This window comes from Leguminivora glycinivorella, chromosome 13 (genome assembly GCF_023078275.1).
Source record: "Leguminivora glycinivorella isolate SPB_JAAS2020 chromosome 13, LegGlyc_1.1, whole genome shotgun sequence".
NCBI classification, from domain to species: Eukaryota; Metazoa; Arthropoda; class Insecta; order Lepidoptera; family Tortricidae; genus Leguminivora; species Leguminivora glycinivorella.
The window spans coordinates 17,288,152-17,300,949 of NC_062983.1; the positions used below are offsets into that span (position 1 = coordinate 17,288,152).

Here is a 12,798-nt window from a genome sequence, read left to right on the forward strand (position 1 = left end):
AAAGGAGGTCAAAAAAGACGAGTGGCGTGGGTAACAATTTGAGGCGAAGGCGAAAATTGTTATTAAGACGCCACGAGTGTTTTTTGATACAGTTAAACACCGTTGCATACAATACTTTTTCTACGACCATGCACTTAGTTTTTAATAGTTTTATTGAATAACTTTCGTGAAATTCACACTGTTTCTTGTATTTTGACGCAAAGGTTTGCACTGTCAGCTCAGCTGCCCAAAGCCTTCCCGCACATTCGCGCAGTATCGTTATAACAATGCGTTGCCATGGTTACAGAGCCAAACAATGCGTTTTCAGTTTTTTCGATACTGCGCGCATGCGCGGAAAGCCGGCGAACGCTGGCTTTGGGGAATAAACTTTTATGTAGGGTTTTAAAGATCTATGCATGACCCTGTAAATAACGAATAACAGTTCGGGAGTAGAAAAACGTATTTCCATTTTCAAACTACATAAACACATAATTTGACTACGCTGCGCCAAACCTGGACAGTTACTGCTTTTTCATTTTCCACCGCAGTATTGGCTTGAACGTGATTGTAGTAAGCGCATTTCACTTGCAGGTGTTCTGTTACACGTATCGTAGTAACTGTAATAGTGGTATTGCTAGAGTCTAACTACTGTTGGCGAGTCGGGGATGTGAACAAAGATAACCCAACTATACGTTGGAAAAAAAAACATTCTCGTCATAATACTATTTTATACAATCGTGATATAATACAAAGCTTTTCAGTCGAGTACCATGTTTGGGCCACGAAGCTTGCTGATTGGCCTAATAGTACGGTACGAGAGTGAAAAGCTTAATTATATCACTATTGTATACAATACTTTTCTACGAGGCATCATCTTCATCATCAATGGACGGAAATATCATTCATGCAAGTTAAAATTAATGTTAATAGAGTCGTTCACCGTTGTATCAACATCGAATTACCTAGCAACCAATTGTTTGTAATTACCGTCTCTGATTGGCCGATAACGCGACAGATAAAAAAAATGTGTTTCAGATGCAGGAAAATTTGCCAGGTATCGCAAATTAGTATAGAAATTGTATGAAGTTCTATTTTTGAAATTATTACAGTTAACTAAAGTCAACTATAATGAGCTCATTATAATTGAGTCGGAACTGCCATAGAGTATCCAACACTGAAAAATTAGCACTTATAGTTTAGTCTGTGGTTTCCTAATTGACAGATTACAGCCGACAAGTAGAAAAAATAATTTGACTTCTGACATATGTGGGATGACTATAAGCGCAAAAACATTATTATTATTTTTAGGTGCACGTATCTACATACGAAAATTTTAATATTTAATACTTCAAAATCCAGCTGTTTTAAAATAATTATTACTAAATTATAATTTTTAAGAAAAAAAAACCACCGCCTTTGGGGTTTTGGTGAAAGCTACTTGCGAATATTGGATTATGTAGAAATGTGTAGGTATTTTTTTTAAAACTGCTTTTAATGCTTTAATTATTTGATGGCAACACAAATAAATATACGCATACCGTTAAGGTTTGAGGAGTTTCCCCAATCCCTCATGAATCCGATTATAAGAAATCGAAGCTTGACAAAATTTGACTTCAAAACTCAATATTCTTAACAAACATAACTAAATAAATGTCACTGTTCTGGACGTAAGTGCATGCTGTTCTTATAAAAATACCATAGTCACTATAAGTGTGCCGTTCAGATAAATTTGAGGAGTTCGGTTCTGACCATCATCGGTAGTTCCACTGCACCAAATGTCACTGTTCCGTACGTAAATGCATGCTGTTCCTTTAAAAACACAAAAATCACCATATGTGTACCTTTCAGATTTGAGGAGTTCCCACGATATATTCAGGATCCTATCATCAGAACTGGGTTCTGAGAAAAATGGGACCAATCTGTATACATATACATTCAATCAAAAAAAAATTCAAAATCGGTCCGGTAACGACGGAGATATTGAGGAACAAACATTAAAAAAAAATACAGACGAATAGAGAACCACCTTCCTTTGAGAGATTTGAGGCGGCGGTTAAAAAGTTAGGTCGAGGTAAATTTTCCTATAAAACACATCCTCAAATATTATAAAACAGAACGAAAGAGAACCCGCTTAAACCTATTAATCTATTTCTATATCACCAACCCTAAACTCACGAATAAAAATTTGGCGGTTTCATACATTTTCTTGGTCTGAGTTCGTATTTTCTCAAGAAAAGTAATTCTTTTTTTTGCCATTTCAGGGTTGGCCTATAGAAAATGTTGCTCAGTATGATCAGAAAATGTTAATTTCATGTAAATGCTTTGAGTTAAGTTTCTGTACCTAAATCTACATGTCTTGTTAAACTGGGCCCCATTAAGTCGTCGCTCGTGCAACTAAAGGCAACACACGGACTATATTCGTAGCGTTTCGTTCCACGTTCGACAAAATAATATTTTACGTGATTCCATTCTACGGTAATACAAAGATGTAATGTAGCTGGCACCTGTGGGTTGTGGTGAGTTATGCACTTGTAATGCAGGTGCTTTTGCACGATTCATTATTTTGTATTGTTTGATGAAATACCGATAATGCGACTGGCAAGTATGTAAATGATTTATTCAGTAATTTTCTGTATAAATAAATTTGTTTTTACGTTATTTCACGTTGTATCACTTTATAACGATTAAATTACTCTAGGTCAGCGGAAGGTCGCCAGTTTGTCGGTGTTTTACAGGTTGCACTTCGGGGAGTGTGCTCAAAAGCTACATGAGCTTATACCACCGTCCCCATTCTACCATCGGACTCTTAGACGCACGGCCGGTTTCCATCCTTACTTGGTAGATATTCCAACCGTGAATTCGCATGAAGCGCTTTGCTTCTTCTTTTCTTATGCGCACTGCCAAGGAGTGGAATTCGTTGCCGGCCCTTGGTGGCTAGTCAGCCAAAGGCAAAGACGTGATCTACGATGGAGTGGAAGAATGCCAGTTCATCCTTGTTTTGAAGGTTGCCGGGTTATATGAGCTAGAAAATATAGCCGCCGGCCAAGACTTGTGGCCCAGAGTAAGCCCATTAAAAAAAAATAAAAAAAAAAATAAACCACCGATTTTTAATGTCATGTTCATTTCAATAATTCCTAGATAGTTACCCAAGCCCTGAGACATAAAACTATATGAATGGTCAATGATCCATTTGTTAAATTTTAAACCCAAGCTTATCCAAATGTAATTACTCCAAGCTGTAAAATCTTAATTTAAAAAGGAGAATAGACTAGTTTCCTATACTTTAAATAAAATATTAAATGCAGTGCACGAAATAAAGCACCACATTATTCGAAGAAAAAATATGGACAGTCGTTATGTTCAAACATAATTTCTATTTAATAATTCAAAGAAAAATATATAAAGTAAATGAATTCACCGTGACGTCACTCCTCAGGTATTTCATAGTAATTCCATATTAGCAAATCGTTTTGACAGTTCTTAAAAAGAAGCTGATTTGACTAGTAGGAAACTAGCCTATTCGGTCTATTTCTGTGTTTCTCTTAGGTCCTAAAAAATTTCACTGAGTACTGAATATCGGAGCAAATACAAAAATCATATTTCCAGAGTTCAATGACATAACTAAAATCATCTTTGGAAATGGCAATCAACATCTGGCCATTAAACAAATCGTAACGTCGAGGCCTCTTTGGTAAATAGTGGAGACCTTTGTAATTAAATTCGCAAGTTCAGATCCTTAAATTGTCAAGGGTAGATGACCGCTACTAAGTGTTTCAGAGATGGAATATATTATTATGATGTGAAAAATTAATGACTATATCAAATTGTTACTAATAACAAAGAGGATCGAGTAGTAAAGAGTTACTGTTGAAGTAAAATGTGTAATCACAATCATAGACTGCCATCTCTCGACACAAGCTTAAAACTTTTGAACCTCAGCCTTGACAATTTGGCTCATATTGTTAGCTTGATATGTGTTAAAATGTCAAATATTAATATTAGCGCCATCTAGCCGAGCGTTCCCCAAAGGTGTAACGCCATCTAGGCCACCGTACCTTTTTCTCTAGGGCTTTGAGGTACGTTTTTTTTTAGACTTTATCCGTCTATCCGGAGTTACATAATTATGTCTTTGCTAATAACCTACAAAAACGGCTAAACAGAAATTAGCGCATCATTTGGTATTGGTACGTATAACTATATAACTATTAACCACGATAATACGAATTATCTAAATCAATTGTGACGTATAATATGTAATAGTGTTATAAATAAATGAGTATGAGTGTTAGCGACGCGTCGAAATATATGTAAAATAGCATAAGAATTCGATTAAGACTGTATTCGTAATAAAGATTATTTCGTAGGTAGGAAACGGGTAGAACTGCGTTAGTTAAGTTAATTTTGTCAATTCCGATTATTAAGTATGATAATAAGACTCATATGTGATGTATTCGATAGCAGGCAATTCCCATATTCCTTCCTTCCCAAGTCGCGGAAACCGAGTCCAAAGTTCAATCTAAACTCAGACTGTCCATTGGACTACGATTAATAGCCAATAAGCACTAACGTGAGAGGCTTAGAGCGAGAAAACCGAACTCTCCTCTGATTGGCTAAAAATATTTCCTTAAAGTTCCGAAATCATTTTCCTTTCACCCGAAAATTGCCTTAGGATTACTCGAATCCAAGCCAATAACTCGATAACTATAAGACATATGAAGATGTAAATAGTTTTAAAACGTAGCTGGGAACTTACGTAACACGATAACCTACATTTCCATAGTAATATGCCGTTATCGATAACAATGGAGCTCAAGGCAAGCTGAGAAACCAGTCTATTGTATGGCCCGGACGGCTAATCACCTCTTCTATTGTGTAAAACGTAAACAAACGCAGGTGCATTCCACTCGAGGTGAATGACCCTAGTGTCAGGTGCATTGTTACGTAATTTCGAAGCGATAGCCTAATTAGTTTATAAGTAATTAGGATTTGAACGAAAAATGATAGCGTTAAATTCACGTAATCGAGCGCCGTAACGCGTTCGACCAATCACGACGCGCCATCCGTCGCCTATCGGGCGCAATTATTTACCTCTCTATCGCACGGAGCCTCGCGCTCAGCCGAGTCGTGATTGGGCGAATAAATTGAAATGTTTCTTTCCGTGAAGCGTAGGCGCATTCTGAAAAGGGGTATAAAAGGAACGATCGCTCGGTATGGGACATTCGAATTCGACCGGAACAAGAAGAACCAGCAACCTCCAAGGAAAACCAGCAGCCAGCAGCCTACTACAAGCAGCCTACAGCCAGCAGCCTACAGCCAGCAGCTAGCAGCCTACAGCCAGCAGCCAGCCACCCTCCACGACGGGTAGCGGCAGCAGCAGAAAACGACAGCATCGCGACGTATCGTCCGTACCGAGCGTTTCGTTAGGATCAAGTTAGGATATTAGCTTAGGAGTATTTTTATAACCGCGTTAAAATTAGAGTCGTTGATTTTTGTAAATATAAACCATTTGATTTGATTCGTTTTTTAGTTAGTGTAATCCAAAATCATAATCGGTACGGTTGATTGCTGAGGACGACATCGGAGCTCAAGGTACAGGCCCGGGACGAAAGAGTGAGTCGCACGAGCTCCAGCACATTCTCTCCACTTCGAGCCGTCGATAGGAAGCTTTGCGGACGCGGTCTGCAACAGTTTCTGGTCCTTCGAGCCGGATCTTCGTGCGGACTACGGGTCTACAGCGACGTACCGGTCATGAGCGACGACAGGATGGTAAGGACGAGGTCCAGGTCCAACCGAGCTGCGTCAGTGACGAGCGAAGAGGAGAGGCAGCAACTACTCGACGAAGGCGCGTCGGCGGCCCGCGAACGAGAGGCCGCACGCGCAAGCGCTGAGAGGGCGATGGGCGCCGACGCGGCGCGCCCTCCTCACCTCCCTCCGGACCCGCTGGCGTAACGGAAGGGCTTAGCGTCGCCGGCGCGCAACCGATGGGCGCGGCGACAGCTAACAGCACGCTCAGGTATGGATTAACCGTAGAGACACCGAGGTCACCGTCCTACGACACGACATTGCTATGGCGAAGGGATTTAGCCAAGCGGTTACGGCGTCGTTCCAGACCCACGCCGATCCCAGCTAGACATCCCAAGGCTGCCGTCATAGACAGAACTACCGAGAAACGAAAGTCGCTGCAGGAAACTACCAAGGAGGTAAATAAACCAATTATTAAAGCTCAGTCCGTCAGATCACATGCGAGCAGTCGCACTGTGATAGAAGCGCAGCTGTCTCAGGCGGAGCTCGAGGCCAGCGAACGGTTAGCGGAGATATCCCGGAGGGAGTTGCAGCTAGAAGCGGACATGGTACGTAAACGGCTAGACGCCAGAAAACTGCAGATCCGCGCTAATGCGGATAGCGCAGACGAGCACGAATCTGCTGGTAGCGTGCGGAATTCGAATCAAGATCGATTAGACGAATGGCTAGAGAACTCGCGAGACGCGACGTCAAAACCCATTTGTAAGAGGTTAACCGACGAACCTCTACCCAAGTACGAGACTCCGAGACGACCTGCGCAGGCGGAGCGGCATATTCGAGGCCTCTCACCGGACCGCCAGGTATATCGGCGATCGATATCGCCACCGTCGGAGTCGCGTAGGCGATCGATATCGCCACCGGAGCGACGCAGGCGATCGACGACGCCGCCGGCGCGTCGCGAGCGATCGACGTCGCCACAGCTGGACGCGCGTACTCCGCACACGGCGCACACGCGCGCCACCGAAGGTACTGTAGCAGAGTCCATGCTGCACCTGTTCGAGAGGATGCAGATGGCGGCCCGTCCAGCCCCGAAGGATATATTCGAGCTGCCGCATTTCTACGGAGACGTCAGCGAGTGGAGAAGTTTCTACAATACCTACGCAGAGACATCGAAGCGGTATAAGTTTACTGACTACGAGAACGTGGCGCGGCTCAGGATGGCTTTACGCGGGGACGCAAAGACGTGTGTGTCTCACGTGTTATCGACAGCCACCAGACCCGATATGATCGTGAGAATACTGAAAAAGCAGTTTGGACGCAGCGAGGTATTGTTAGACAAGGCGATTGACGACCTGCGAAAGTTGCCGCAGTTGGGGCCTACCGCGAACGACCTCAACACTTTCGCGATAAAAATAATGAATGTGGTATCTACAGTTATGGATATCGATCGAAGGCATTATGCCGATAACCCCATGCTCATCAGAGAGGTTACGGACAGGTTGTCGCCGCATCTTCGAAGCAGATGGTGCGACTACGCGAAGAAACATCGAGACAGCAAGGACCCGGAGATTCTGCAGTTGGCGGATTTCCTCATGGAGGAGAGCGAACAGGAGATGTCCTTCTGTCACGCCCGCGCCGCCCCGAGGCGAGCGCAGGCGCCGTTATCAGTGCCGCACGCGCGCGCAGCCGGCGCTCGCGTGAAAATATCCGCAACGCACAACCCGCCGAGAGCTCCCACAGGACGTCAACACGAGGTGCAGAAAGTGACGTACGCGACACGTCAAGCCACAACATCCCGTTCGACGACGTGCCTGTTCTGCGGTGGCGGTCACCTGACGCCGGACTGCCGCAAGTTAGCCGCCCAATCCGTGGGCGCTAGATGGGAGTGGGCGAAATTAAATCGTATATGCTATCGCTGTATCGACGCGAAGCATATGAAAACACAATGCAAGGCCAAAGCGTGCGGCGTTGCAGGCTGTCCTCACGTACACCATCGACTGCTTCATGCGGACTCGCCGCAGGAAGTGCGTGAGGATACGGCTATGGTGCTAACACAAGAAATCAGGTCAGCACCTACATCGTCAGCAGTGACGTCATCGGCCGAGCCAGCGGACACGACGGAGCCGCGAGCTGCGGACGACGAGAACGACGCCCGCGTGTACGTGTCGTCAACACCGGACTACAGCGTGCTGCTAAAGGTACTACCCGTAACCGTATCAGGTCCAAAGGGAACGGCGCATATCTTCGCTTTCCTTGACGATGGATCCACCTTGTCAATGATCGACCAGGACGTCGCGGACGAGATCGGCGCGGTCGGTCAAGACGAGCCGCTATGCATAAGAGGTATTCAGCGGTTGAAACTTAGCTCAGTGACACAGACGGTCAAGGCTAAAGTAAGCCCGGCTCGTGGCGGCTTGACATACGATATATCCCTAAAAACGGTAGACGGACTAGGGATACGCTCGCAGTCATTAAATAAGAAGCGTCTATTGGAATACGAACATCTGGCGGACTTGGGCGACGAGTGCTACACGGGCATGGGCGTGCCGCAGATGTTAATAGGCGGAGACTTCAGTCATCTTATAAACCCGACGGAGGTGAGGCAGGGCGGCGAGGACGAGCCGTGCGCAGTTAAAACCTCGTTAGGATGGGTTTTCTTCGGGCGAATGCCGAGGTATGTACCAAATAACGAGCAGGTCGTGATGCACTGCCACAGTGACGACAGTGATCTCGTGGAGCAGGTCAAGAAACACTGGGCAGTCGAGGCGCTTGGCATAACGGCAAAGGACAACATTCGACCCGACGACCAGCGAGCGATCGATACATTCGAACGAACAGTAAAAAAGGTAGGACAGAGATACGAAGTCGGCCAACTATGGGCTGCCGACGACATAAAGCTGCCACCGAGTTTCAACATGGCGAAGGCGAGATTACGCAATCTAGAAGCCCGCATGTCGAGAGATCCTGACTTCGCCAACGAGTATCAAGCACAGATACACAAGCTTCTGGAAAAGGGGTACGCAGAGCGCATCATGGAACCACCGCAGTCAGATCGGATGTGGTTTCTGCCCCATTTCAGCGTCTACAATTTAAATAAAGGAAAGTATCGCGCTGTATTCGATTGCGCCGCGAAAAGTCAGGGATGTGCATTGAACGATTTCATCCTCGCGGGACCGGATTTACTACAGAGCCTGCTGGGGATACTACTTCGATTCCGTGAGTGGGAATTCGCCGTCACCGCGGACATACAGGAAATGTTCCTTCAAATACAGCTGCGAAGAGAGGATCGGCATAGTCAGCTCTTCATCTGGAGGGGATCGCGGCGTGACGTGACACCGTGGACGTACCAGCTAAACCGGGTATGTTTCGGTAACATCTCTTCTCCTTTTCTCGCACACTCGGTGCGGAATAGGAATGCGACGGACAACAAGGATCGCTATCCGGACGCGGTCTACGATATCCATAATAATCACTACATGGACGATTATGTGGCATCATATGAGACAGAACGGGAACTCATATCAACAGCGACACAGGTGAGACTAGCACACGCGGAGGCTAGCTTTCGGCTGCGCAGCTACGCTAGCAACAGCGAGTTGTTAATGCGAAACATCGATCCGGAGGAGCGAGCGACGGGACCTTCTCATCTCGGAGAAAAGCAACAGACCGTCCTCGGAATGACGTGGGACCCAGAGACGGATACGCTGGGGTACAACACGAAAATGCTACGAGTGCCAGACGACGTGAAAAGGTACGAGCGATCGCCCACTAAAAGGGAACTTTTGAGTGCCGTAATGTCAGTTTACGACCCATTAGGCCTCATAGCGCAGTATATGATAAGCGCTAAGATCATATTCCAACGTGTGTGGACAAAGGGCACGGACTGGGACGAGCGGCTGCCGGCGGAGGAAGCGGAGGACTTTTTCCGGTGGCTGAGGGCACTGAGCGACGTGTCCGCGCTGCGAATACCCCGACGATACGCCACGCCCACCGGTGCAGTTAGAAGAGAACTGCATATTTTCAGTGATGCATCGACCGAGGCCTACAGCGCGGCGGCCTATTGGCGAGTATCGAACGACGAGGAGGAAACGCAAGTGAGCTTAGCTATAGCGAAAAGCCGAGTTTGCCCGCTAAAGGTAATGACAGTTCCCAGGCTCGAATTAACCGCAGCAGTCGTCGGCGTGCGGCTGGCGGAGACAATTTTACGCGAGCAGCGTTATCCTGTGACAAAGGTGACGTATTGGACAGATTCCATGGTTGTTCTCGGATGGGTTCGCGATGACGCGCGAAACTATCGTCCGTACGTGTCACACCGACTTGCGGAGATCGCCGAGAAAACAGATAGAGACGCGTGGAGGTATGTACCAACCGCTCAGAACCCCGCAGATCGAGCGACGAGATGTCAACCAGCGCAGAGCGTGCGCATCGAGGACGAGTGGTACGAAGGACCGCGCTTTCTCTATGGACCCGAGACATCATGGCCTAGTCACACATCGAATCGAACAGACGACCTGCCTGAGAGGAAGGCGAGACCGTCAACCGAGACATCACTGGCGATCATCTCAGCGAAGCCAGACCCTTCGAGCGTACTGCCAGACGTGAGACGGTTTAGCAGTTACGACAGACTGTTGAACGCGACAGCGAACGTCTTGCTATTCATCGAGAAAATGAGAACGAAGAATAAAGCCTTGCAGCTACAAGTCAGACATTTGAGAAAGGCAGAACACATGTGGTTGCAATACAGTCAACGACGAAGCTTTCCCGAAGAGCTTCGAGCCTTAAGCCAGAATAGGCTCATCGATCGCAAATCGCGATTATACGACCTGGCACCCGAGCTAGGCGATGACGGCGTGTTACGCATGAAGACGAGGCTGGGCAGCGCTCCAGTATTGTACACCGCGCTACAACCGATAATACTGGATGGCCGCGAGCCGTTCACCCGTCTACTCATCCTGCGAGCTCACCGACGATCAGCGCACATTCACAACGAAGCAGTAATCAACGAACTGCGACAAGAATATTGGATACTACATCTGCGGCCGACCGTGAAGTCTGTAGCTCGAAACTGCGCGCTATGCACACTACGACGAGCAACACCGAGAGCGCAGCCCTTAGGCGATCTCCCGCCCGAGCGACTACAGGCGTATCAACGTCCCTTCACTCACACCGCACAAGACTACATGGGACCGATGTTCGTCACGATCGGACGGCGCAGAGAAAAACGCTGGGTGTGTCTATACACGTGCCTAGTGACGCGCGCTATTCACCTTGAAAGCGTGCACAGTCTTTCAACCGACAGCGCGCTACTATCACTACGAAGATTCGCCGCGAGAAGAGGATGGCCCAGGACGATGTACAGCGATAACGCGACGTGCTTCAGGGCGGCGGCGACGGAACTACGTGAGGCGTACCGGCAATGGCTGCCTGTACTGCAAACTTACGCCACTCAGAACCGAATGGAGTGGAAATTCATCCCACCTGGCAATCCTTCGGCCGGGGGCGCGTGGGAGCGAATGATAAGGACAGTTAAGATAGCGATGTCCTACACTTTCAACGAACGAGCACCGAAATCCGAAGTTTTCGAAACTCTACTCGCCGAGATAGAGAATATCGTCAACCGACGACCACTTACGCATGTCAACGTCGATCCAGACTCCGAAGAAAGTTTGACTCCAGCACACTTTCTACTTCTTCATAACGCTAACCTACCGATGATTGGCGTTTACGACGAGAACGAAAAGAAGCAATGGAAGATGGCCCAAGCGCTTGCCGACCACTTTTGGCGGCGCTGGACCAAAGAGTACTTTCCTCTACTGGCACCGAGGAAGTCGTCCCACGACGGAGGGCGGCAACTTCAACCAGGCGATGTGGTCATCGTCGCTGAACCCAATGGTCCACGCAGCGTGTGGCCCCGAGGCGTCGTCGAGACTACCTACCCGGGACCCGATGGACGGGTCCGCTCCGCTGACATCAGAACGAGACACGGGACGCTACGCAGGCCCAGCTGCAGGCTGGCGGTCATCGCGTCGCAACCCATGCACCAGGAGTCTTCGACTGCGGGGACAAAATGTTAGCGACGCGTCGAAATATATGTAAAATAGCATAAGAATTCGATTAAGACTGTATTCGTAATAAAGATTATTTCGTAGGTAGGAAACGGGTAGAACTGCGTTAGTTAAGTTAATTTTGTCAATTCCGATTATTAAGTATGATAATAAGACTCATATGTGATGTATTCGATAGCAGGCAATTCCCATATTCCTTCCTTCCCAAGTCGCGGAAACCGAGTCCAAAGTTCAATCTAAACTCAGACTGTCCATTGGACTACGATTAATAGCCAATAAGCACTAACGTGAGAGGCTTAGAGCGAGAAAACCGAACTCTCCTCTGATTGGCTAAAAATATTTCCTTAAAGTTCCGAAATCATTTTCCTTTCACCCGAAAATTGCCTTAGGATTACTCGAATCCAAGCCAATAACTCGATAACTATAAGACATATGAAGATGTAAATAGTTTTAAAACGTAGCTGGGAACTTACGTAACACGATAACCTACATTTCCATAGTAATATGCCGTTATCGATAACAATGGAGCTCAAGGCAAGCTGAGAAACCAGTCTATTGTATGGCCCGGACGGCTAATCACCTCTTCTATTGTGTAAAACGTAAACAAACGCAGGTGCATTCCACTCGAGGTGAATGACCCTAGTGTCAGGTGCATTGTTACGTAATTTCGAAGCGATAGCCTAATTAGTTTATAAGTAATTAGGATTTGAACGAAAAATGATAGCGTTAAATTCACGTAATCGAGCGCCGTAACGCGTTCGACCAATCACGACGCGCCATCCGTCGCCTATCGGGCGCAATTATTTACCTCTCTATCGCACGGAGCCTCGCGCTCAGCCGAGTCGTGATTGGGCGAATAAATTGAAATGTTTCTTTCCGTGAAGCGTAGGCGCATTCTGAAAAGGGGTATAAAAGGAACGATCGCTCGGTATGGGACATTCGAATTCGACCGGAACAAGAAGAACCAGCAACCTCCAAGGAAAACCAGCAGCCAGCAGCCTACTACAAGCAG

General features: G+C 46.8%; 1 protein-coding gene across 1 annotated transcript; it reads left to right on the forward strand.

Moving 5' to 3' along the window:
* The first annotated feature begins 5,960 nt into the window (after window positions 1-5,960).
* LOC125232313 lies at window positions 5,961-11,795 on the forward strand. The gene is made up of 4 exons (XM_048137938.1): window positions 5,961-6,581; window positions 7,156-7,366; window positions 7,462-8,801; window positions 10,098-11,795. The coding sequence occupies exons 1-4, from the start codon at window positions 5,961-5,963 to the stop codon at window positions 11,793-11,795; spliced, it is 3,870 nt and encodes a 1,289-aa protein (XP_047993895.1).
* The last annotated feature ends 1,003 nt before the right edge of the window (window positions 11,796-12,798 follow it).

Excerpts from the sequence above, each read along its gene's own strand:
- LOC125232313 (XM_048137938.1), top strand. The coding sequence starts at position 5,961 with ATGGGCGCGGCGACAGCTAACAGCACGCTCAGGTATGGATTAACCGTA. Across the intron at positions 6,582-7,155 it reads GCCTCTCACCGGACCGCCAG|TTATGGATATCGATCGAAGG; the intron begins GTATATCGGCGA and ends TGGTATCTACAG. Across the intron at positions 7,367-7,461 it reads CACGCCCGCGCCGCCCCGAG|GACGTCAACACGAGGTGCAG; the intron begins GCGAGCGCAGGC and ends GAGCTCCCACAG.